The sequence below is a fragment of the Heterostelium album genome (assembly GCF_000004825.1).
Source record: "Heterostelium album PN500 unplaced genomic scaffold PPL_contig1, whole genome shotgun sequence".
NCBI lineage: Eukaryota > Evosea > Eumycetozoa > Acytosteliales > Acytosteliaceae > Heterostelium > Heterostelium album.
Window position 1 is genome coordinate 790,795 of NW_008805078.1, and position 24,568 is coordinate 815,362.

General features: G+C 33.0%; 8 protein-coding genes across 8 annotated transcripts; 4 read left to right on the forward strand and 4 right to left on the reverse strand.

Annotated features, from left to right (window-relative positions):
* Window positions 1-431: 431 nt before the first annotated feature.
* PPL_01139 (uncharacterized protein) lies at window positions 432-1,444 on the forward strand (the record flags this gene model as incomplete). The annotated part of the gene is made up of 3 exons (XM_020572155.1): window positions 432-495; window positions 554-685; window positions 756-1,444. 3 exons carry the CDS (start codon window positions 432-434, stop codon window positions 1,442-1,444), a joined length of 885 nt encoding a protein of 294 aa, XP_020438013.1.
* Window positions 1,445-1,502: 58 nt separating this feature from the next.
* On the forward strand, window positions 1,503-3,217 carry PPL_01140 (uncharacterized protein; the record flags this gene model as incomplete). Its single annotated transcript, XM_020572156.1, has 3 exons — window positions 1,503-1,626; window positions 1,687-1,991; window positions 2,066-3,217. 3 exons carry the CDS (start codon window positions 1,503-1,505, stop codon window positions 3,215-3,217), a joined length of 1,581 nt encoding a protein of 526 aa, XP_020438014.1.
* A 289-nt stretch (window positions 3,218-3,506) lies between these two features.
* On the reverse strand, window positions 3,507-4,331 carry PPL_01141 (discoidin I; the record flags this gene model as incomplete). The annotated part of the gene is made up of 1 exon (XM_020572157.1): window positions 3,507-4,331. The coding sequence occupies one exon, from the start codon at window positions 4,329-4,331 to the stop codon at window positions 3,507-3,509; it is 825 nt and encodes a 274-aa protein (XP_020438015.1).
* A 789-nt stretch (window positions 4,332-5,120) lies between these two features.
* On the reverse strand, window positions 5,121-5,953 carry PPL_01142 (uncharacterized protein; the record flags this gene model as incomplete). Its single annotated transcript, XM_020572158.1, has 2 exons — window positions 5,121-5,644; window positions 5,722-5,953. 2 exons carry the CDS (start codon window positions 5,951-5,953, stop codon window positions 5,121-5,123), a joined length of 756 nt encoding a protein of 251 aa, XP_020438016.1.
* An 800-nt stretch (window positions 5,954-6,753) lies between these two features.
* PPL_01143 (LYR motif-containing protein) lies at window positions 6,754-7,227 on the forward strand (the record flags this gene model as incomplete). Its single annotated transcript, XM_020572159.1, has 2 exons — window positions 6,754-6,925; window positions 7,013-7,227. The coding sequence occupies 2 exons, from the start codon at window positions 6,754-6,756 to the stop codon at window positions 7,225-7,227; spliced, it is 387 nt and encodes a 128-aa protein (XP_020438017.1).
* A 92-nt stretch (window positions 7,228-7,319) lies between these two features.
* On the reverse strand, window positions 7,320-8,153 carry PPL_01144 (YdeI/OmpD-associated family protein; the record flags this gene model as incomplete). Its single annotated transcript, XM_020572160.1, has 1 exon — window positions 7,320-8,153. One exon carries the CDS (start codon window positions 8,151-8,153, stop codon window positions 7,320-7,322), a length of 834 nt encoding a protein of 277 aa, XP_020438018.1.
* Window positions 8,154-8,666: 513 nt separating this feature from the next.
* On the reverse strand, window positions 8,667-12,872 carry PPL_01145 (uncharacterized protein; the record flags this gene model as incomplete). The annotated part of the gene is made up of 9 exons (XM_020572161.1): window positions 8,667-9,120; window positions 9,212-9,524; window positions 9,592-9,650; window positions 9,679-9,814; window positions 10,104-10,159; window positions 10,919-11,595; window positions 11,669-11,800; window positions 11,949-12,190; window positions 12,458-12,872. The coding sequence occupies 9 exons, from the start codon at window positions 12,870-12,872 to the stop codon at window positions 8,667-8,669; spliced, it is 2,484 nt and encodes an 827-aa protein (XP_020438019.1).
* Window positions 12,873-13,349: 477 nt separating this feature from the next.
* Window positions 13,350-24,490, forward strand: PPL_01146 (helicase; the record flags this gene model as incomplete). The annotated part of the gene is made up of 8 exons (XM_020572162.1): window positions 13,350-13,518; window positions 13,642-13,715; window positions 13,805-14,142; window positions 14,809-15,589; window positions 15,652-16,251; window positions 16,312-17,842; window positions 17,930-18,415; window positions 18,525-24,490. 8 exons carry the CDS (start codon window positions 13,350-13,352, stop codon window positions 24,488-24,490), a joined length of 9,945 nt encoding a protein of 3,314 aa, XP_020438020.1.
* Between the last annotated feature and the right edge of the window lie 78 nt (window positions 24,491-24,568).

A 24,568-nucleotide genomic window follows, 5' to 3' on the forward strand; every position in this document is an offset into this window, starting at 1 on the left:
TGTCTCCTAATCAAAACACAATAACATCAAAACAATTTGATTGTAATCGACAAAATACAATTGAAAATTTTATTTTATTTCATCTCATCCATCTCTCTATTATTTATTTAATATCTATTTATTTAAAATATAATTTATTATTATTTTTGTATTGTATTCATCAATTTTCATGACATCGGTAAAAGTCATCTAAAATTAATATCTTTTAGAAATTGAATCCATATTTCCAAATTTCCAATTCCCCACTCTTACATTTTTAATCACATTTCGAATTGTCTATCAATTTACCAAAAGAGTTTATTTATTTTCAGATTTCATTCTATAATTTATCATTCATATCATAAATCTATCAATTTTTTTTTTATTTTACATTTTTTTTCTCTATCGATATTTATTTATTTATTTATACTTTAAATCCTATTTATCTATAAATGTATTATAATTTCACTCTCTCTCATATATTAATTGTAATATTTTTATTAGAACATGTATACGGTAAGTAAAGAAATTATATTTTTTTCTAACATAATTTAATATTAATAAAAAATTAAAGCAAAATCCGATTTCCTGTATGGAAGTGGTGTAAAAGCAGGTTTCAATTTTGCAGCTTTAGGTTTAATTGCTGCAATTATAGTTGGAACACCTTGTTTTTTTATTATAAATAAAATATTAAAGAATTATGAAAGTAAGTAGTATTTGTTTTTATCTTTTTTCAATTTGATTAATAAAAATCATTCTTTCAAAAAAATAATTAGAAAATAGAATAGAAGAACAAGAATTAAGAGAAATTCAAAAGAAGATTATGAATAGAAAGAATAATGAAGAACTAACTACAACTGATACATATGGAACATCCAAGTTGCTAAAAGAATGTATAGATCGAACTACAATTATTCAAATTTTAAATAATGGACAACCATTAAGTCAATCACAACAGAGTCAACCGATCTCTCAATCGGATTCCTCGAGTTCTCTAGCTATTTCAACACTGACTGGAGCATTCAGTCCACCACCACAACCACAACCCAGAACAACTTCTTGTACATTTTCAAAGGTATCTTCCTCTGAATCAATCTCAGAGATGTACCACAATAATAATAATAACCACGACGATTCAGAGTGTAGTTCTCTCTCCTCCAGCACTGCAATTACCATAACAAACACTGGTGGTTCAAACGATACACAGGAAATCATCAACAAGCTGATGACTCCACCATCGCCAGTGTTAGCAACCTTTGGAAAACAGACTGGTGAATTCAATTTCAACGGTGGTTTAATCTCACCTATAAACAAGACAAAGCTGAGTATCAACATACCGCAAATGTCACCTGTAATTAAGAGAACGATTGCATTGGATCCACCAACACCATCACCACCACCAAGTGCTCGTCCTAAAAAATTTAAGAATTTCACAAAATGCAGCACTGCTCAATCTACTGAGTAGTAATACCATTCCAAAAGATCATTGGCATTGTATTGTCTATAGAGTACTGGAGATTGCAATGTCCTATTGGAGTCCACCAAAATACGATGGACAAGCATCGGTCACTTCTTTGAATCAGTTGGAATTGTCATTATCTGGATTTTCAGATCAAGAACAACTTAAAAAACATATTGAAACAATTGGTAAATATAATATATTACTTACTTTTTACTATCCATTTATTAACATTCATTATATTTTAGATGATCAGAAATATTTTAGTCCTATCATTTTTGAATTATACAATAAAATTCTACCTTTGCATGAATTCATTAGATTCAGATCCAACAAAACAGAAAAGGATATTAATAGTGTTTTTGGAGTGTTTACCATCATACTAAATAGTCTATTCAACTCTTTCAATAATTGGATTGACGATACACTTACTTCACCAGAGGCAAGACGATACACTATTAATCAATCCAAAGAGAGTATTATTTTGAAACTAGGAGAGCAAATCAATGACAAAGCATATCTTCATAAGATTACCATGAATCATTTAATTGTGGTATGTTTATAACTATTAATTAATATCTTGATGAACTTTACTAATATATATATTTCTAAACAAAAAAAAAAAAGTATATTAGAAATCTATTATTTACATCAATTAGAGATTATGATGGTGAAAGTTTATATAAGATTGTCGATCATTACCATGGTATTGCAGATGATATCGATAAGATATTGTTTGAAAACGAGAATAATGTGGATTCCGGACAGCTAAAGGGAATCAACCAACAGCCAGACATTCAGATTGTCATTGATAAGCTGCAGCTGGAACAGGAGGATGTCGAAGATTCACATCAACAACCATCAACATTGCATACATCGTCTTCTACATCGACAATAAGCCATACTCCACCTGCAGTTGGATCTCTCTGTCCTGACGAAGAGAATCTCGTAAATATTATCAGTTCCGTTACCAATAGATTCGAACAGATCGACAACTATCTTGAGAATCCAACACCGAATCCCGAAGCCAAGACAATGCTGACTCTAGAACAACAGAAAACAGTGGTTTCATCGTGTTACAATCATTTGCAGACATCGATCGATATCTTCTCGGTTGCAGACTATCCTTCGAAATTCAAAGTCGACACGGTTCCAGTGTTGCGAATGATGCTTTCCACTCTCAATACTCTGGAGGGATACATCGACAGTGGAATGTCCATCGTCAATATGAAACCAGGCGAGATCCTAGAGTGGACTGCAACATTCACAAAGATTGCAACCAGTTTGAACAATTTGATACTGAAGAATAGCTCGATACTCTCGGCAACACAAATCGTAAACTACACTAACCACGGTACACCAATACAGTCGAACAGCGGTAGCTACGGTAACTTCCCAATCCGATCGTCAGGTAAAATCAAGCCTCCAAGTTCACCGTTTGGATCACCAGCGATCATGTCATTCCTGATGGCAAACAACAGCGACCAGAGCTACAGTCCAACAAACGAAGGTTCCAAATTACTATCACCACTTCCACCACCCAGAGAAAGATGTTCACAGATGATTCAACTCTCACAAGACTCGATTATGTTATCAGTGATGTCTGCCTTTGCTCTATGTATAAAAGATCAAATGAACGGTGTATTGCCACAGTCTCTCAAAAATGTTTCGAAATTCTTCAACGATAACCTAGCAGTATTCCTAACCTCCATACGAACCAATATCTTTTGTACATATATACTTTTAAACCCTATTTATGATATGCAATCATTTACTTGAAAATAAAAGATATAAAATAAAAAAGATGTTTTAAATAATCATGAAAAGAAAATTCAACCATTAAATTGTTTAAACCAAAGATTTTTTGAAGTTCATTTAAAAAAAATTAAATTTTAAAACAAGTTTACGTAATTTGTAAGCTAAAAAACTAAAGAAATCAACTAAAACAACAAGAAATCAATTGACTATTGAATTATATCCTAAATTAATTAATTGTTTTTTTTTATTATAGTTTTTTTTTTTTAGTTTTTTTATAAATGGTCACCAATAAAAACATTTGTTTAAATATTTATTGATCCAAAGTGGCAATGTATGAACCTCTCAATCCATATAATTTGGTGTCATACCAGGTCATGAAGACAAAGGTGAAACCATCCTTGGTGATATCCTTGGCAAAGACACGGATACGAAGGCTCTTGTCTTGGGCACAATCGATTTGAGTTAAAGCACAAACAACTTCTGGAACTCTTGGGAATGGTTTGTTGAACTTGATAACATGTTCAGAGTATTTCTCACCAATTGGTTCTCCAGAGTTGAACTTTTGTGTTTCGTCAATGACGAGACCAGTCTTGGTGATGGTGTGCTTGATTGGACGGTAGAGAGCATCGAATCTCATGGTTACAAAACCTTGCCAGGTAAGTGGGTGAATGGCAATGGAACGAGCAACAATTGGTGGAGACAAAGTGTTGGTAACGATGGTGTGACGGTCAGTGTTGGCTTGGAATGTTTGACCATCAACCCAGTTAACTCCATCTTCAGTGTAACGAATCTTGTATGAGGTAACCCATTGTGATAAATCATCATCTCCTCTTCCTTTATTCGTACATTGATGGAAAAGAAAAAAATTAACTAAAATTAAATCAGAATTAGAAAAAATCTTACCTTGGGTCTGGATTTGACAGAATTCAACTGGAACTGGTGAACTCAAAGTGACCCATTGCTTGTCATCAGCAGTGAGAGCGTGCCACGAAGAGGAGGAGCTGGCAGAGGAGATATGACCCTTCTTGTAGTTGATTTGTGAGTAAACAACAGAGCAGTCTGGTGACCAGTTGGATGATGAACGAACGTTCAAGGTACCATAGGCATTTCCTGGGATTAAACCAGCAGTTGACATTTTGATGATTATTTAATTATAAATTTATAAAACTTTAAGAAGAGATAATTGTTTTTGTTTTGATTTGAAATTAAAATTCCATTTCATTCTCTCTATTTATAATAATCTTGAATGTTGTATTGCAGACTTTGAAATTGTAAACAATTTAATACTTGTACTTACTTATTCAGATTTAGACATTTTTAATGTCATACTTTAAATCAGATAAAGATAGACCAGATCATATCCACTTATTTTAACTTTTATGAATGTCTAATTACAGTGATCAAAACTCAGTGATAAATTTAAACTTTATTCGACACCAAAAAATGGGGTTGTCACAAATTATTAAAAAAATTCGAAAGCCAAATACAACTAAAACTTAATGAATAACTGGGCATTTTTAAAACTAGTCTTGTGTCAATTTAGAACTAAAAATTCCATTTTATTATTCATAAATAATTTAATTATCATTCCTTTTAATTTAAAGACTGAAGACTATTTAACTTTTGAATTATTCAGTAACAACTTTCTTTCTGCATTTATTTGATTTTTTTGATTTTTTTGATTTTTTTTTTTTTTGGTACCTTGTCATGAAACAAACATTATATTTTTAAAGAGAAATCACCAATCAAAAATTTATTCCCTTTAATTAATTGAAACAAATCTTTTATTACTTTTTTTTTTGGGCTTTTGTATGTATTCGAACCGAGAATTTAATATGTATTAGAAATGTTTGTAATTGAAACAATCAATTTTTTTACTATTTTATTGAATTTATTGATTCAGTTAATAAATTTGTTTAAATATTTATTGATCCAAAGTGGCAATGTATGAACCTCTCAATCCGTATAATTTGGTGTCGAACCAGGTCATGAAGACAAAGGTGAAACCATCCTTGGTGATATCCTTGGCAAAGACACGGATACGAAGGTTCTTGTCATTGGCACAATCGATTTGAGTCAAAGTGCAGACAACTTCTGGAACTCTTGGGAATGGTTTGTCGAACTTGACAGGGTATTCAGCGGTTTTCTCACCAATTGGAAGTCCAGTGGTGAATTTAAGGCTTTCGTCAATGACGAGACCAGTCTTGGTGATGGTGTGCTTGATTGGACGGTAGAGAGCATCGAATCTCATGGTTACAAAACCTTGCCAGGTGAGTGGGTGAATGGCAATGGAACGAGCAACAATTGGTGGAGACAAAGTGTTGGTAACGATGGTGTGACGGTCAGTGTTGGCTTGGAATGTTTGACCATCAACCCAGTTAACTCCATCCTCAGTATAACGAATCTTGTATGAGGTAACCCATTGAGACAAATCATCATCTCCTCTTCCTTAATTTATAGAAAAGCAATAGATAAATTTAGTTTAATTCACTTTTAATTTATCATATATATAATTGAATATTTACCTTGAGTTTGGATTTGACAGAATTCAACTGGAACTGGTGAACTCAAAGTGACCCATTGCTTGTCATCAGCAGTGAGAGCGTGCCATGAGGATGAAGAATTGGCGGAGGAGATATTACCTTTCTTGTAGTTGATTTGTGAGTAAACAACAGAGCAGTCTGGTGACCAGTTGGATGATGAACGAACGTTCAAGGTACCATAGGCATTTCCTGGGATTAAACCGGTATTTGACATTTTGATGATTATTTAATTACAAATATATAAAACTTTAAGAAGAGATAATTGTTTTTGTTTTGATTTGAAATTAAAATTCCATTTCATTCTCTCTATTTATAATAAGCTGGTTGTATAAATTTACCATATTACTTTTAAAAGTATCTTAACAAACTGCTGACTTGATAAACTATAATTTAATTTGTAAACTGCAAAAGCAAAAAAGATATTATCTTTTTTGGGTTTTGAGTGTTCTAATCACTCCCAATTGTTATTCATTAAGACTAATAATTATTTTAATTATTTTTGGGACTATTCATTGCTAATATTAATCATTTGAGAAGATTTAAAAAATGGGGCGATCATGATCAAATAAACACACATAATTTTTTTTCAACCAAAATTTTTAAACTTTGCAGGTTGTTTGTGGTTGTTTAAAACAATCATTTAAGTAAAATTTGTTACGGAACCTCCGCCTGATTTTCATTTCATAAAATGGTTTATCTTGTGTGTGACATATTACACTAACAATGTGTCAATGTGTTTTAGCTGAAACATAAAATTTGATCAAGATCAAAATGAACTATGAGTTCCCAAAAGGGTGTAGCTTTATGAAAAGAGTGAAGTGCAATATATCTCAACAAACTTGATTTAAAGAAAGTGGTTATATCACAACAAAACTGTAACCAAGCAGTTATTTATCTTGTACACACTACGAAATTTCAGAATAAAAAAAAATTAAAAAAAAACAAACATTTTTTCTTTTCAATTAAGCTTGTTTGTCATTTTACAATTACCATTTATAGTAAAGAAAGAAAGAGATGGCTTCTGTAGTACCCTCTAAATCATCAATCATTTCAATTTATAGACAACTACTATACTACACTGGTCTTACAGGTGCAGGTAAACAGATAAAACTAGATGAAATAAGAACGACCTTTAGAGAAAACCGTACCATTACAGACCCTCAACAAATAATAAAATGTTTTGATAGTATGTATATACATCTATGCTAATAGTATTATATCTATTGTTTAAATATAAAAGTAACAAACCTATAATGATTGATTTAAAAACTAGCTGCACAAAAGAAATTAAAGTTTTTAAAAGTTATAACACCAAGATCGCCGAGATCACATAAAGTTGCAGGTAAATATGTCTATGAAGATGGAAAGCTTATACAAGGACAAGGTGAAGCGAAATCAAAGAGCAAATACAAAGATCAAGGAATAGATATCATGGATTACAATAGACATCAACACTTACTTAAAAGACAACACTTTGGTGGTAGATAAAGAACGGAATGGTATAGCCATAATCATATATAAATAAAATACAATGTAAATATTAATATATATATATATATTGTGTTAATTTATTTATTTATTCATTCGTCACTACTACTACTACTTGATGAATCCGATTCATAATCAGACTCTTCAGATTCAGATTCAGACTCTTCTTCTCTTTTCTTTCTTTTCGATTTAGAGTTGTTGGTTGTTGCTTTGGTTATGTTTTTCTTTTGCTGTTTTAGTGGTTTGAATCGGTCCATTCTTTCGTATTTTGAAGATGCTTTTATCAGTTCATCGAGTCGCTGCTCTCTTGTCTCTTCTCGCACCGCATTCATCACGTATCGACTGGAAACCTTTTGATAGTAATCGGTTTGTTCCGTGTAGAATTTGTATGCCTCTTTTGACCGCTTGAATTTGGCTAGCAAACTACCTGTGAGCTTTCGGTTCTCTTTCTCGTAGGCCTCTTCGGCAGTGGCAACTTTTCGCTTGGCGAACGCCTCCAAACCCATCGGCTTCATTCGATTCTCCTCGATGAGTTTCTCCACCTTTTTGATATTGATAAAACTCCAGTTGCTTGTTGGACGCCTTGGTGTATAGCGATTGCAGTAACTCTCGTCGTCACAGCGACGTCTGACACCGTCGATCCACCCGAAACACAACATCACATCGAGAACCTCTTCCCATGAGATCGACTTCTTTCCGCTGTCCTTTCGGTAGAAGCAAATAAATAACTCTTTGGCGGTCTTGTGATTTTCCTCTAGCCATTTGTGTAGATCTCCGGTCGTATAGAAATGTCTGTAAATTGTATTACCCTCGATCTTTTTCACCATATTTCCGATTCTCTCGAGTTCGTCGACGTCCTCAACCACAGCCTTAGAATCACCATCGTCATTCTTTATTTTTTTATTACTCTTTGTTTTACTACTCATTTCTTTTAAAGGTATATTTATTTCACTCTTATTTATAACAATATTATTATTATAACTTAATGTACAAAAATTAAATCGGCTATTATGATTAATATTACAATTGTTATTAAAAGAATTTATTAGAGATCGAGAAGTACAATTTAAATTGTAATGAGACAAAGTTGTTTTAGGAAAATAATTGGTTTTATTAAATAAATATTTAGATATAATAATATTTGATCTATTAAACATTTACTTGTTTAAATTTGATTTGGTTTGTTTATTTTTCGAAAAATAATATAAATAGAACTGATTAATCATTTAAATTGCTTATTTTAAAATAGCATTGTTGGAGGTCGCAAAAAAAAAACTATTTTTCTTGGAAATACAATTATAACCACTCAAATTGTTAAAATAAGTGTGGTTAGAAAAATGAACATTAGCCTTAATTATTTATTTACATCTTTTTATTTATTTAATTTCGATTCGATTAGTTTTTCTAGAAATCTAGATTTAGTTTAGAGTAGTTAATTTCTATTGTTGATCAACTGATACATCGATAAAAGAGTTATCGAGTGTTTGACTGACTTCGACTGTTTTCCTTGAATTTTGTGCGGTAACAGTCAGTTCGTTGGATGTTGTAGAGTTGGATTCGATGATCTCTGGGAATCCCAGTAGAATTCTAATGCGAGTACAAAGGTATGATCTTCCCAAGATGATGGAGACGCAGTAGACATTGATGTTCTCTGCTATAAAGATTCCGAGATTCAACCAATCTTGTGGTGCTTTTTCAATACCGATGGTAAGATAGAGTACATTCAAAACCCAAATGAGAGAACCCAATATAATAGTCAATCCAACGATACCTTTGATCTTCTTTATCAAAATTTCATCCATTGCACGCTTACTATTCAATTGAATAAGTATTTTAAGTCCGAAATATGCTAATGAACTTGCCAACACTGCCACATTCACCAAAAAATAGATTCTATAATATAATAGTGTGATCACATAATCATTAAAGGATTAGTTGCTGTGTTTGTTGTTTTCTTTTTTATATGTTAGTTCATAATACTCACCTCCATACTGCATCCCACCATCTTGGAGTCAACTCTTTTGTCAAAACAGCTTGTAAGATTACAAACACAGTATAGAATAATAGAGAGATTGCAATGTTTGCGTAGACTATAATATCTATTATTCTTACTCTATTCAATGGAAGATCATCTTTTGCATAGAATACCAATGCCATCTTGATCCAGAGTAAACTGATACAGAAAAACTCTATACACATAAATTGAACGGCAAAGGCGTAGAATGCCATACTAGCTCTATCTTGATGAATTGCATCGGAATCATAATGATATGCTGTAAAACCTGCTATAATTCTCACTGGAAATATAAAATAGGTTTGTCAATACATAGCAGAATTCAAAATAAGGAGGATCGAATTACATACAAACCAATGCAATAACCATAGAAACAAATACCAGGAATGGAATTGATTTCAAATATACTCTTTTAATTGTTAAATGTTTCGATTTACTCTTTATTATTTCTATATAGACATTCGGTATCACTAATATCAATAGTGTTGGAATATAAAATATGGATTCTCCAAATAACATCCATGTTCCTCTCTGTAAATCTGGCATTTTTCAAAACAAACCAAATATATATATCTATATAATTTATATATATTTATAATAAAAATAATTATAATTTTTATGTATTCTATTCTTTTTTTGTATTACAACAAACACAACAAATGAAAATTATCGTAAATAAACTGTATGGTTGTTGTCAACTTCTATACGGTTTGTATTTCGAAAGGACTTCTGGTGGAGGATGATGGGCAACATGCTATTGCGATTCAAAAAAAACAAAATGTGGTGATCAAAAAAATATTATGCGTAAGTTTGATTGTTATATTTATAGTGTCCTTAATTTCTGTTGACAATCTAAACAAACAAACACCAATTTTCGAACCAGAACTATCGCTCTTCCTCATTCCAACACTTAAAAAACTGTTTTGCAATAAAAATCATTAAAATAATCTTCTTAAACCACCTCTTTTTGGTAATAAGTGTTATTGGTTTATGGTAGATCAACACTTATCAACCAACTGAAACAAAAAAATTCTTTACATCAAGACCAGCAAGTCTCGAATTCATCCAAACCATTGTTTTTTTAACTGCATTAATGGGCACCAAAAAAACAACAAAAAAATCTCATCTTATTTTTAAAATTTCTAGAAAGAAAGAAATAAAAAAATCATCAAAAATCGAGAAAACAAAAAACAATTGCTAGACATAATTATGGGGGTTGCTGGTGTCAAAAAAGTTTTAAAAAATCAAAAATAAAAATTATTTGAACCTTGGTATTGACTGATTCGACCTGTCATCATTCTTTTGGATACCGAGTTTAGAAATATCATGATTCACGAGGTAAAAATATATAATTTTTTTGTAAAAACAACAACAAAAATAAAAAAAATAGATCGTCTAGTCGATCGATGGTCAAAAAGACGAGATTTGCAATCCCCTTGCTCTAAAAATAATAATAAAAATAACTTTTGATTATTTTATAAATATGAATAGCAATTGATACTTTTTTTTTATTTAATTTAAACAAATTTTAGTTTTATAAACCATGGTATTTATAGTCTTAATTAATTAATGTGAGTCTGTATGTCTTTTCAGGTGAATGTTTAGAAGTTCTTTGATCCTCTGCCTTTGAATTGTTGTGGTTTTTTCGATTTTTCGGTATTGAATTGAACAACATACTCATCGGAACCTTGCTGCTGTGGTTGCTGCTGTTTACGTTGTCCACCGCCACCACCTCTCATACTTGGTGGTACATATGGAGAATAACGAGTCTTTGGTTGATCTCTTGTTTGCTTACCAGCACCAGCACCACTATTATTATTATTATTATTATTGGACTTATTATTTTGATTTTGATTATTATTGTTGTTATTATTATTATTTTTAAATGGTTGTTGATGTTGCTGCTGCTGTTTGTTTTGTTTGTTTTGTTTGTTTTGCTTGTTATTTTGTTGTTTGATACTAAAGGTGGGTGTAATATTTGCATGTAAAATGGGTGGGTTTTTCGAGAGATTCTTAATAAGTACAATTATATTTTGAGTGATTGCGAATGTTTGGTCGATCTTTGGACGCTCGGGGTCGCTCATTGGAATGACTTCCTTTGCCTTTTTCAACTTGGCGTCGGTGACACCGATCTTCTCATTCAGTGCTCTAAGTCGAGCAACAAACTCCTCGAATACCTTTGGATCCAAATCGATTGCCATATCACTTGGCTGTCCAGTGTTTGTTTTGTAACCACAGAGACTTCGCAACAAAGCAGGACTCTTATTACCCAAATTCGAGAATGACAACAGCAATGCTTCTAAAATTTGGAATTTAAATTCATATTGCTCTGGAACTGGTGATGGTATATTATCCTAAACAAAACAACAATATTTTATTAGTCATTCAATTCTCTATTACCACCATGCTTTGTTTTGCTTTACTTACTTTGATCAAACCAAATATCTTTTCAAAGAGTGGTGAAGAATCATTGACATTTGCAAGGTGTGAAATCTGAGCAAACAATGTCAACATTTCAGTTTTGTCGGCTTCGTCCAACTCATTGATACTTGGGAATATCTTATTTGAATAGAAGTTGAATATCTTGCAACTAACTGGTTCTTGTTGTGCCTGTGTATGTTGATTAGTTGATTTGTGTTGTGTTTGCGATCGCTATCGATCGATCGATCGATCGATTTATTTGTCAGAGACAAATGATTACACTTACCTTTGATCTCTTAATGAGTTGTTTGATGAGAAATACCAATTTCTTTTTGTATTGAACAAATGGTTTCGACTCAAAGAGTGGAATGACATAGTCGAGATAGTCAACTACATTCTTGATGGAGTACTCTGGAAAACATTGAAATAGCTCCAACAGTACTTCGGACTCTGCGTCGGTCGACACAGTCACCAGCTTGAGTATACGTTCTCTAAAGAACGATTGTGCTTCTGTCTCGCTCTTGTAGTCTACTTTTATCAGTGCAATAAGCTTCTCCTTTAAGAATCGCAAAATATACTCCTTCTGAGTGTCCGACTCTAACATGGTCAACACCGAATTCAAAGTGGTTGCAGAGTTCAACTTGTACAGCTCTATCAATGAATTCTTTGTATTCTCCAACTCGATAGGTGAATCTAAAACGTTAGACAAAATGAATGATTATTAATATTACTCTTAAATACTACTGATCAGTAATCGATCGATCGATCAATCATCATAATATTATTATAGTTTACCTGTGTTTAAAAGTTGACCAAGAATATCAACGAGTTTGGTGATGTAGTCGGGATTGTCTCTGCAGATCGAGGGTATCGACTTGAGTGCACCCACTCTGATTGGAATGTCGTCTTCCTCTATCAGATCGATCAGTCCATCGACTGCACGTTCTTGCAGTGCAGGGAAACGCTTAAAGTATTTCGAAAGGAACTGAGAGCTCAGTTGTTTAGTTTGTTTCGATACTTTCGACAGTTCCAGTATCTGCAAGAAGAGTTTACTGTCGTCAGCAAACGATGGATTTGCATCCAATTGGTGTGCAATATCATATAGTTGATTGACTGCTTCACTTCCACCACTAGAAGTAGCTGTAGTACTGCTGCTAGTTGTAGTAGTAGTGGTTGTTGTTGTAGAAGGTGCAGTATCCATTTTATCCATATTTTTTTTCTACTTTATAGTTATATATAAAAACTAAACTAACAAACTGATTTTTATTTTTAACAAATATAAATAAATAAAAATATAAAATATAAATAATAATAAATTAATCTACGTGTTGCTGACAATATAATTCAAGTTTTATGACAGTTAAAAGCTATATCAATCAACACCACCAACTTTCAAATGTTGTTCAAAAAAGGTTTTTTTTTTAAATTTTTTTTTTTTTGAAAAACAAATTTAAATTGTTTAGTTTTTTTTTTTTAATTTTTTAATTATATATTTATTTTTGTTATGTTTAAGATAGTGTGATAACATAAAGATAATTGTATCTCTTTGAAACTACTTTATATGAGTAATTTTTAAAAAAACTATAATTATTCTTTTTTTTTTTTAATTTAATTTTGCTTATTTGTATAAATCATGATTTCGGGTTTGATTTGTGATGTTGATGACCACTTTACTTTATTCGAAAAAATGTCTTTTGTAAATAAATTTATTAGTGAGAAAGAGATTGAAGAACAAAAAGAACTATATGATGGTGTACCAAAGAAACAAGTAGAGTATGATCCAAGAACTCTCTATGAGAAACTACAGGAACAGAAACAAAAGAAAGAAGATGAGTTGGCTTTAAAGTATAAGGATAGTAAATATCTACTACTTGTTTATTATAGAACAGGATAACATTAACTAACTACAATCGATCGATCGAATCTTATAATAGAGGCTTCAGAAGGTTTGAATGACGACGATATTTTATATTATAAAGAAAAGGAAAGAGCTGAAAGCGAGAAGAAACGAGCAGAATTGGATGAAATCAATAGAGAATTATTAATGTTTAAGGTATAGACTTTAATCAATTGTAAAATATCATCATGTGATCAACAAGTATATTAATATAGTAATTTTTATCAAATACGTATGTATCACAGAAAGAACAAGCAAGTTTATTAGTTAGCAATACAAACCAAAATAATACAAAGAAAGTGGAGGATGAAGTTATACCGGAACCAGTGAAGCCAACCAATTCAAAGAAGAATAAATTGGTGAATGTAAAGTTAGTTTCAACAACCAAAGAGACAGAAGCAGAAACACCATCATCAAAGAAACAAAAAGTCTTAACGACACCAACAACAACTGCATCCACAGATGCACCATCACCGAACAAATCATCATCTCTTTTCTCATCTTATGATAGTGACAGTGACAACGATAGCGATAGCAGTGACAACAATGAAAGTAAAGATAAATCAAAAAAAGAAGGGGGAGAGTGAAAGAAAAGAATCAATCAAACATACAAAGATAAAAATAATATATATTTTGTAAAAAAATCTGTAAAAAGACTTTTTTATTTTTTTGAAATCGATCGAGATTTGGATCGAGATGCGTTCTTTGTGACAGTTCATTTTGATTGAATTTCTTGAAAATGATGAAATCAAAATGAATCTCAAACCGAACTCATGAGAATCGTAACATAAATTCAGAATCATGATTTTAGATAAATAATCTGATCGATCAGAAAACACTTAAACAAAACGGTTTTGTGTTTTTTTTTGGGATCCATTTGTTGATATAACTTACAATCAACGATTTATTTTTATTCATAATCAATCTATCAATATATCTTTCCCAAACAAATATTATTCTATTTATCAAAACAACAAAAACACCAATATATTTCTATTTATTTGAATTTCTTATGATAAATATTTTTATCAGATGAGTTCATCAATTTCAAACTACAGGTTTATTGAAAAACCCTATTCCTTATACCAAAGTATGTTTAAACTCTGCAATACACATTAAAAAACCACACAACACTGTGTGGATTTTTCAAAAACGGTACAAAGATCATTATTTTAATTTTATCTATCAAAAAAAAAAAAGATGCAATCCATATCAAAACAAACAAAAAGGTATTCATTCATATGTTTAGTATCGATGTGACAAAGTATGGCAATGATTTCCAAGGTAGACTTTCAAGTTTTGTTCGTGATCTCGATCATCTCCATATCGTAAGGGTATACGAGATATTCGAGCATCAGCCAAATGTATTTATGGTTATCGAGTGTCGAAATGATTGGACAAGACTCTCGGATGCATTGACCAGCGATTGGAAAGCTTTGCGAGAGAGTAGACCTCTGCCGATTTTCGAAGATCTTGTTCGTCGACTCTTCCAACAGTTGGTCTCCGCACTCGACTTTTTCCACTCACACATCGTGTTGAAACACGGTGATCTGGTAGTGGCGCCAATCGTCCAAGAGAAAGAACATCGTAAACTATCCGTTGAATCGCTACTCTACGATGCCACTACACTCTCACTTGCAATCAACCCTGTTGATCTCTACATTAATACTGTCAGTATGCATCCATACGATTATGTATCTTCATGTGGAGAGATTCTCTATGAAATGGTATACCAAGAGAAATTCGATCCAAACACCAGTTTCCTATTGAAACCTCATTTAATTATTTCAAAAGAATGTGAAGATCTCATCTCAAGAATTCTTCAACCGACAACCAACCAAATTTTGACACTCGAAGATGTTCAGAAACATCCTTGGTTCAAAATTGGTTTACCAACCTACTTGTACCACAACAATAATCATATCAAACCAGGCGAGGTATCAAAGATCGAACAATTAAAGAAGAAAGCACTCATCGACTTGATTGGTGAAAAGAAATTCCAAGAAAGTCAAACTGGTTTATTGAATCCAGTAAGTACATAGTTTATTAATTAGAAATACCTTAATTATAAGTTTATTAATTTTATTTATAGAATCTTAGATTGTTTGATGAATTGAGATCACTTGATTGCTTGAAATCTATTGATTATAAATCAGTTGTGAAGAGAATCAAGAATAACCAAAGTGAATCAGTTGATAATTTCGAATACCTTTTGAGAAATCTAGAGTCAGGCAAGACCGATATCAATTGGTATCATTTGTTACAGAGAGTTGGACTATCAAATATAAGAGTTGATCATCTCAAGAGGATCTGCGAGAGTGATCCATCAAAGAAGAGGGTGGTTCAATATATTCTGGTACAAATCATCAATGCTTTTGCTTTCTTGATCGATAGCAGCGAGGAGAACCAAAAGAAATCATTGAATTTCACAAATTACTTCCTAACTATATTCGACCAACATGTAGACGTACCAACTCTTAAACATTCAATACAATCCAACTCAAACCCAAATAAGCCGAAGCTCAGTAAAGAAGAACCAGTCTTGAAATTAATTGGTGGAGCCAAGAGATTCGTTTATTCAGACTCCAAAGATGCAATGAATCAAATTGCCAATAATGTTGTTGGTAATTTAGTAAAGTTTAGAACTGGTGGTGCTAGTCAGACTCCAATTCATATTGAGAGTAATAATAAGGTATGGAGTTTAACATATATTCTTTATTTTTTATTTTAAATTATTAACAATTGATTTTAGAATGCAATTTTATTGACAGAGGCAAAGATAAATCAATGTGGTGGTTTCTGGATGGAGAATCCAGTTTTACTTAAATCAGGATTCATTTGTAGTTTTACTTTCAAAATTGAAAAGGAAGCCGGAAAAGATTCTGGTGCAGATGGTTTTGCATTTGTAATTCAACCAGAATCCAACACTGCTTACGACTCATTGAGTGTTGGTTCACAAAAGGGTTACGGTAGATTTAAGAATTGTTTTGCAGTCGAGTTTGACACTTGGCGTGAAAAACCGAATCATTTCATTTCATTACAATCCAGTTCGAAGAATAAAGACAATAGTTCAGGTATTCCAGATATATCACACTCTTTAACACCTCGTTTCATGACAAACAAGATCCAGGTCAATTTAAATGATGGAAATGATCATCAAGTTATGATTATCTATTGGCGCGAATCACTCAGTGTCTTTGTCGGCGGCAAATCGGTATTCAAGTGCTTTGACCATGATATTCACAACGATTTGATTGGTTCGCTTGAAGCTGATAAATCCAAACCAGTATTCATTGGTGTGACTGGTGCAACTGGCGGATCTTATCAAAAACAATCGATTAAATCATTTACATTCAATACCTATCAGCCTGATCTCCATATTAAATCAACTGGTTCGATTTTAGATCTACTTGATAAAGCCGAATCCAATAGTATCAGTTTTGTTGATACATTCCGTTGGATTAATTTCAAGTTGCTTGGTGATTCCACAGAGGTTCATAATGTGTTTGATCCATATGTAAAATTCTCTCGTGGTGCAATTTGGACAAAAGATCTTTATGATTTAAGAGATGGATTTGTTTCTCGATTCAAGATTGGTGTTAATGGTTCCGTCAAAGATAATCCATTTTCATTCGTTTTACAACCAACAAACTCTAAATTCATTCCAAATGAATCCCAAAGTTTTATCATTAAGTTTGCCAATGATACAATTTCACTGTATGTCAACAGTCAATTAAACCAAGAGTCACATTATCCAGCATATTCATTCAAAACTCCTGGTGGTTTGCTCATCGATGATAACAAAGATCACGAAGTGGTTTTCAAATACTCTGGAATGTATATCACACTTCAAATTGATGGATTTACAGTTGTTGATCCATTGAAATTCAATATTCAAAAGATGCTGGCTTACAATACCATTTATATTGGATTGACATCATTGGATAGTTTTGAAGGTGTTGTGATGCATGCAGTTGGAGTTGGCAAATCACATCAATTGAAATCATTCGTCAATGAGAGATTCATGATTGACAATGAGGTTGCAAAGGAAATAGTCAGTTATGAACTTTTAAATATTATACGATATTCCAATATTCATAATATTCGAAGTCATTTCACTGGAAAACACTACCAAAATACCTACTTCAAGACAATTGAACATTTGGAAACTTGGATTGGTGACAATGTAGAAGAGCTCTATGTAATGGCACAATATGGATATTTGTTTTCAGAGGAAACCAAATCACAGATCTTGGAAAAAGCATTGGAAATCCATACTGAAAGTAAATATCTTGAATTGGTTAAAATCATTCCAATTGATTCCAAAGTTACTCTTAAGCTGTTCGACCAGGTTGTCAAAAATATCAGAGTGGTTTCTACAACAATCCTTGAGATTCTAACTCGATACATTGAGACTTCTGAACGAGACAACTTCAACAAACTCTCTGTTTATTTCACCAAAATTGTATGGGATACATATTCACAAAAGGATTTATTCGATCAACCTCAGCTTTTCAATTCACTTTTGAAAACTACAAATGCAATTCTATCGACAAACTTAACTGGAATTCCAAATAATGTTGTCAAAATATTGTTTGATTCCATGAAACTATGTATCGATAATCCATCAAGTAATAAGGACTACAGAGAATCGATCACTCAGTTGATAATGCAACTTCTTCATAAGCCGTCATTGGTTGAAATGTTCAAAACATTCTTTAAATCAATGACATTCAATGAAGACAATATCAAATCAATCATTCTGGTATTCCCAAATACTCTTCCAAATGATAAAGAATCAATTCAACTCTTGGATGAATATTCTAAATTGCTTTATCATTTTGTTGGTCTGGATAGTTTGAGACGTCCCATCAATTCCAACAACTTTGCAACATCACTGACATTGTTAAAGATTATCAATCTTTATATTTGTTATGATTTCGATATTGATCAAACAATTATCAGCAAACCTCCAATCGAGTCACTACAGATTCTTTTACTTGCAATCACCAAACATTTCACTTATGATCCGAATGAAGAAAATTGATGGTGATAATGAAGAGTCTATCGATGGTCAATTGGAATTGGATCTCTTTAAATATTCTCAGATTTTGGAAGGTTTTCAATTAACAGAGGATCATCTTTGGTATTTAATTGATATTCAATTGACATTTAGATACACTCTCAAAGATTTCACTGAGATCCTCAGAATCCTGAGTGTTGAGTTGAAGTCAAAGATTGACCGACTAATTCAATTGGAAATTGTTGACACACCATTGGAATACATTCGAAAAATGTGGATCAAGTCATTAAAACCATTTTCATCTTTAGAGGATTCAGTTCTAGACCAATTGAAAACATTTAATTACCAAACATTAGATTGGTTAATTAAATGTATCACCGATGAAGCAAAATTACAAGAGTTTACCAAGTTCTTGGAGTTGTTAAGATATTATAAACTTGACCGGTTCGAGTCTGATAGTTTGATCATCAGTTCCATCAATGAAACCAACAATATTAGACAATGGAAACAATCACTTGCAGAGTATATCATCAATGGTTATTATCTAAGTATTAGTTTCGAGGAACATTCTCATTCTCAATTATTCTTGGAGGTGAAAGAGAAGATGGCAGAATTACTCTTCATTGGTGATTGGTCACTCTCATCAATTGAACCTCTCATTCGAAAGACACTGGTTGATTCAAAGACTATAGACCCAGATCTAATGAAATCTATGATTCGTATTTTACATACAATTATTGATTTCAAATTAAGTAAAGATGACTGCAACAACCGGTTCAATACAGTATCATCGTTCTTTAAATATCCAATCAACTACTTAGCAGATCGAATCGATGATTTGGTTGTCGATAAATATTTTGTGGAAAGTTATCACAAGAATATCATCCAATTGATCAAAGAGATTAAAGCTCACAATCCATCATTGTCAATACCAAAATTAATGGATCAATATCATCAATGTAGAATCAAAATTCAAACTGGTAAAGCTGTTGAAAATCAATGTTTGGATCAATCATCTTATTCCAAGTTGACTCTTCAAGATCAAATTAGTATTTTAGTACTATCATGTCAAAGATCAATGAATATAACAATCAGAGAAATTCAATTGTTATCATTGATTTTATTGATCGATAAACCACAATCAAGTGGAAGACTTCTCCAAATCAACACTGGAGAAGGTAAATCAATATTGATTGCAATGTTGGCAGTTCATCAAGCACTTCTTGGTTTGCAAGTTGATGTTATAACAACCACTGAAGAACTGGCAAAACCTCAACAGCTATTGGCAGCTCCATTGTTCAAGTCACTTGGCTTATCACCACAATCTATAACATACTCAGGAATCTGTGATTTCCAAAGATCAGTTTTGGATGAACATTTCAAGAAAGGTGAAAGTAATTTTACCAAAGGTGTTGGAAGATTTGCAATTATTGATGAAGCAGATTCAATGATGTTGGAAGGAAATGATTCCATTGTGATGTTATCAGACGCCACACCAGGAATAGACTCTCTCATGCCATTACTTGCTGCAACTTGGGCGCAGTTGGACCAGGTTGATAAAAGAATTGCATATTCAGATGAAGGTGAACTTTGTTATATTATTCCAGTGGAACATGACTCGAGTGGTAAAGTCCTACCCGAGGATAAACAAACCTATGAGTTCTATCCAATCAAAGATAAAGATCCAAAAGTTTTCATCAAAGAACTAATTGAAGAACACATTCGTAAATTAGTTAGAGATCAAACTGGTTTGGATAAAATGGATATCACTCCTGAAAGAAAAAAGATTGATAAAGATTATCCTCAACTTATGATCCCAAATCATTTACAATCATTGGTGAAGGAGAGTCTCATCAGCAAATGGATTGACAGTGCATTGACAGCAATGTATAAAATGGATGTGAATAAGCATTATATTATCGAAGACAATATCGTCAAACCAGTGGATGCACACAATACTCTTTGCAAATCACTGGTTGGAACTCAATGGCGAAATGGACTTCTCCAATTCCTTCAATTCAAACATGGATGTAAGATCACTGCTGAGAATTTGACAACCAATTTCATTTCAAACATATCATTTATCAAACGATATAACAACAACATGATTTGTCTTACTGGAACACTTGGAGGTACCAATGAAAAGAAGTTACTCGAAGACTTGTATAAAGTTGATATTCTTGTTATTCCGCCATTCAAAAACAAACAACTTATCGAACTCGAACCAGTCATTGTCCATGATAATGATGTCAATCGATGGTATAATTCAATTGTGTATCATACACATTCGAGATTATTATCGAAAAGGGCAGTGTTGATTATCACAAAATACATTTGTGATGTCGATGAATTACATAAAAGATTGGTTGGAATCGTCAATCAAGATAAAATCAAACTCTTTAAATATGGAAATGAACCTTCAATTATTGATAGAAAGATTGAACCTGGTGATGTTATCATTTCAACAACTTTTGCAAGTAGAGCTCTTGACATAAATGCCGATCAAATTGAAAAGTATGGTGGACTCCATGTATGTGTAACTTTCTTGCCTGAGAGTGAACGTGTCGAACTCCAAAGCTATGGAAGAACATCCAGAACTGGAAACAAAGGAACCTGTCAACTCATCGTTTTGGATCAAGAAGAACACAATACAATTGATCAACTCAAGTTGAATCGTTCAGAATCATATGAACAAAAGTTGAAGAGTAGTAGAGTTACAATTCAACAAATTTCAAAGAGAGATGAAATCTTTTCGAAATTCTGTAAATTCAAAATTTCAATGTCAACGAGGTATACGGCAGCCGGAGATCACATTGTTATCAGTGCTTTGGAAGAGAGATTTGCAATTTGGTTCAGAAAGTACGAAGATATGTCATTTGATTCCATTCCATATCAGGATTTTGAGAACAGGTTAAGAGAGGAGTTATCAAAAGGAAAAGTCATTACCAATCCATTCTACTATGTGAAACTTGGAAATTATTTCTCTGATTTGGGAAAACATCAAGATTCATATAATCAGTTCAGTAAAGCAATTGAAATTGAAAAGAATTTTGTTGCCAATGCATATTACAACAGAGCTCATGTCATTCTTTCAATGGATAAAGATCGTTCTTGGGAATCGAATAAGAGTAAACCAAATCCAATCGATGACTTGACTAAAGCCAAGAAAATCATTGAAGATAATTTAGAACCAATGTGGATGTTGTTGGGACAAGCATCGGAATCACCTTTGATATCAAAACAAATCAGAAATATATTGTATCTCTTTGGAATGTTAAAAGGATCAATTGAAGATATGATTGGATATCACGATTATGATAGAGATCATGCTATTCTCAAGAAAGAACTTGAGAGAAAAGGAATCACTGATAAAGATAAAGAGGAAATCAACAAACAAATCAAAGAGTTGACTGAACGTCGTGATAGAAAAGGATTGATACAATCTGGTAACGAACACATCCAGAAAGTAGAGTTGATAAGCTTCAATTCGTTACCACAAGGTGAGAATGCACAGGAGTTTAAAGATGAAACTACCCTTTTCAATACCGATGGATATATGGGATATACTCAGGTGATCAACAAACAACCAGAAAAGAAAATCCAATGGGGAAGTGTCATTGGATTGATTTTCATTGGTGTAGCACAGATTGTTGTTGGTGCTGTTATCACAGTTGTGACCGAAGGTATTGGCGCACCAGTTGGTGTGGCATTGATGGCTGAAGGTATTTCTGACATTATCACTGCTGTCCACGAAGGAATCATTGAAAGAACATTCACATGGAAGCAATGGGGAATTGAAAAAGCAATAAGTCTCACTGTTTCCGTAATCACCGCTGGAACTGGTTCGATTAAAGCTGTTGGAAAAGTCGCTTGGACAGCTGGAAAGAAAATATTTACAATGGGAGCTGGTAAGGTATTGGCAAACGCTTCAAGGAAATTTGCTGTTCGAAATCTCTTTAAGTTTGGATTCAAAGGTGTGACCACGCGTATCCTCATCAAGAAGACAATGTACAGGGCAATGAGAGATCAAGTTATCGAATATGTACTTACACAAGGACTCAACTATATCTATGATCAGCTATTCGTTCCAGAGTTGATCAAGTTCATCAAAACACAAATTCGTCCGATCATCGAAACACACTTTGGAGGAAATAGTAAACTAAAAGGTTTACTCAAGTCTCATGTAGGATTGGTATCGAGTAGAATTAATTCATTGATTCATACAGATGAAGAAAATAGTGTATTCTATCGAATTTCAACTGGAATTGCAACTGGACTCATTCACAGCAAGAGTGTCAAATTATCAATACTCTTTGATATTCTCAGAGGATTGAAGGCAGTCAATGATATTCGAACAATGTTACCAGAATTCTTAAGCAAAGCAGACAAGGAAATCGATAAGATCGCAACTGAGAAGCCAGTTGATAATTTTGTTGATAATGCAGCCAACGCCATTATTGCACATCGTTTACAAGAGCTTGTAAATGATAGTGTGAATTCGATTGCTATGGAAATATCAAACCAAGTGAAATACTACATGGTCCATCCAGTTAGCAGAAGAATTTCATCTCATATTGTGACCAGAACTTTCAAAGGTGATAATGAACGACATCAAGCAGAACTGAATGCATACTATGCAGCTCACATTCAACATAAAATTGCAAATGGAAAGCTTCCACTCACTCCAATAGAACACCTCAGCCCAACTCAATCAAAGCAATTCATTGACGAACAAATCAAGAATGTAAAGGGCAATGGTGAACTTGGAGTTGTTCACTTTGAAGCACTCAGTGGTCTTCTCCAACAACCAATCATTGTTCATGACAAGAATGGAGATGTAACAGTTTATGATAACTCTGGAAATGGAAAACCAAACAACGAACACACACCTCCAATTGAACTTCAATATATTCCACCCGACAAAAATAATAAATCAGGTCACTGGATTCCAAAGGGTGAAAGTCACGATTGGAAACTACCAGCCGACAAAGGAGGCGGTGGAAAGAATAACTGTTCACTCGATGCCATAATACATTGTAGAGAGAGATCTGGGCTCAGCAATGACCATAATCTAGCAGTTCTTCGTGACAATTTGGTTAAATATTTGGACAGTGACAAAGGAAGGAAATCTCTAGCCAATCAAGCTTACTATGTAAAACAATTGGAGGCCACGAAAAAACAATGGTTGTATCAAGGTGGAGCTCGTGTCAAGCGTGGAAAGAAAAAGAGAGTTTTGAGAACAGCAACTAAATATAATCTATCTGGTAGGACAATGAAAGTGAATCTAAAGCGTTTGAGATGGAACGAGAGATACCATAGTACTGGAATGGGTGGACTTCACGAGTTGATTCCAATGAACATGAGAGCCAAGAATGGACTTTGTGAGAAAATCATGAATCGTTGCGATACACCCGCCAAAGACCTCTTTATGAAATTCCTGATCGAAGGAAGACTCCACACAGGAGCTGTATTTTTCTTGGGTACAACAACCAACAATTTGGTGGATGGTGCCATGCATTCCAGTAATATGAAATCAGTCCACAGCACTGAATCACAAGCTGACTTCCACGATATCTTGAGAAAACCTATAATTGACCTCCACGATACAGTTGTGGTTAAAAAGAGAGTAGCTGATATCACACACGCAGAGATTCAACAAACCATTAAATCGGTGATTGATCTTCAACTTAAGAACACACTGAGTGGTGCCACCGGAAATCCAGCACAACATCTTCATCACTCTATGACAGCTGCACAACGTTTGCAACATAATTATTTTGTAGCAAAAGAACGTGATTTCTTGAAGGGCATGGCCACCAGATATGGTATTGTACTAGATAACCCAACACCAATTATTGGACCATCACCTCCACCCAATACATTTGTAATGGATTATACATTACCATAGTAATATTATTAAAAAAATAAAATAGTTTCTAATATTAAATAAAACAACATACCTTTATTTTTAACATAGTTAAAAACT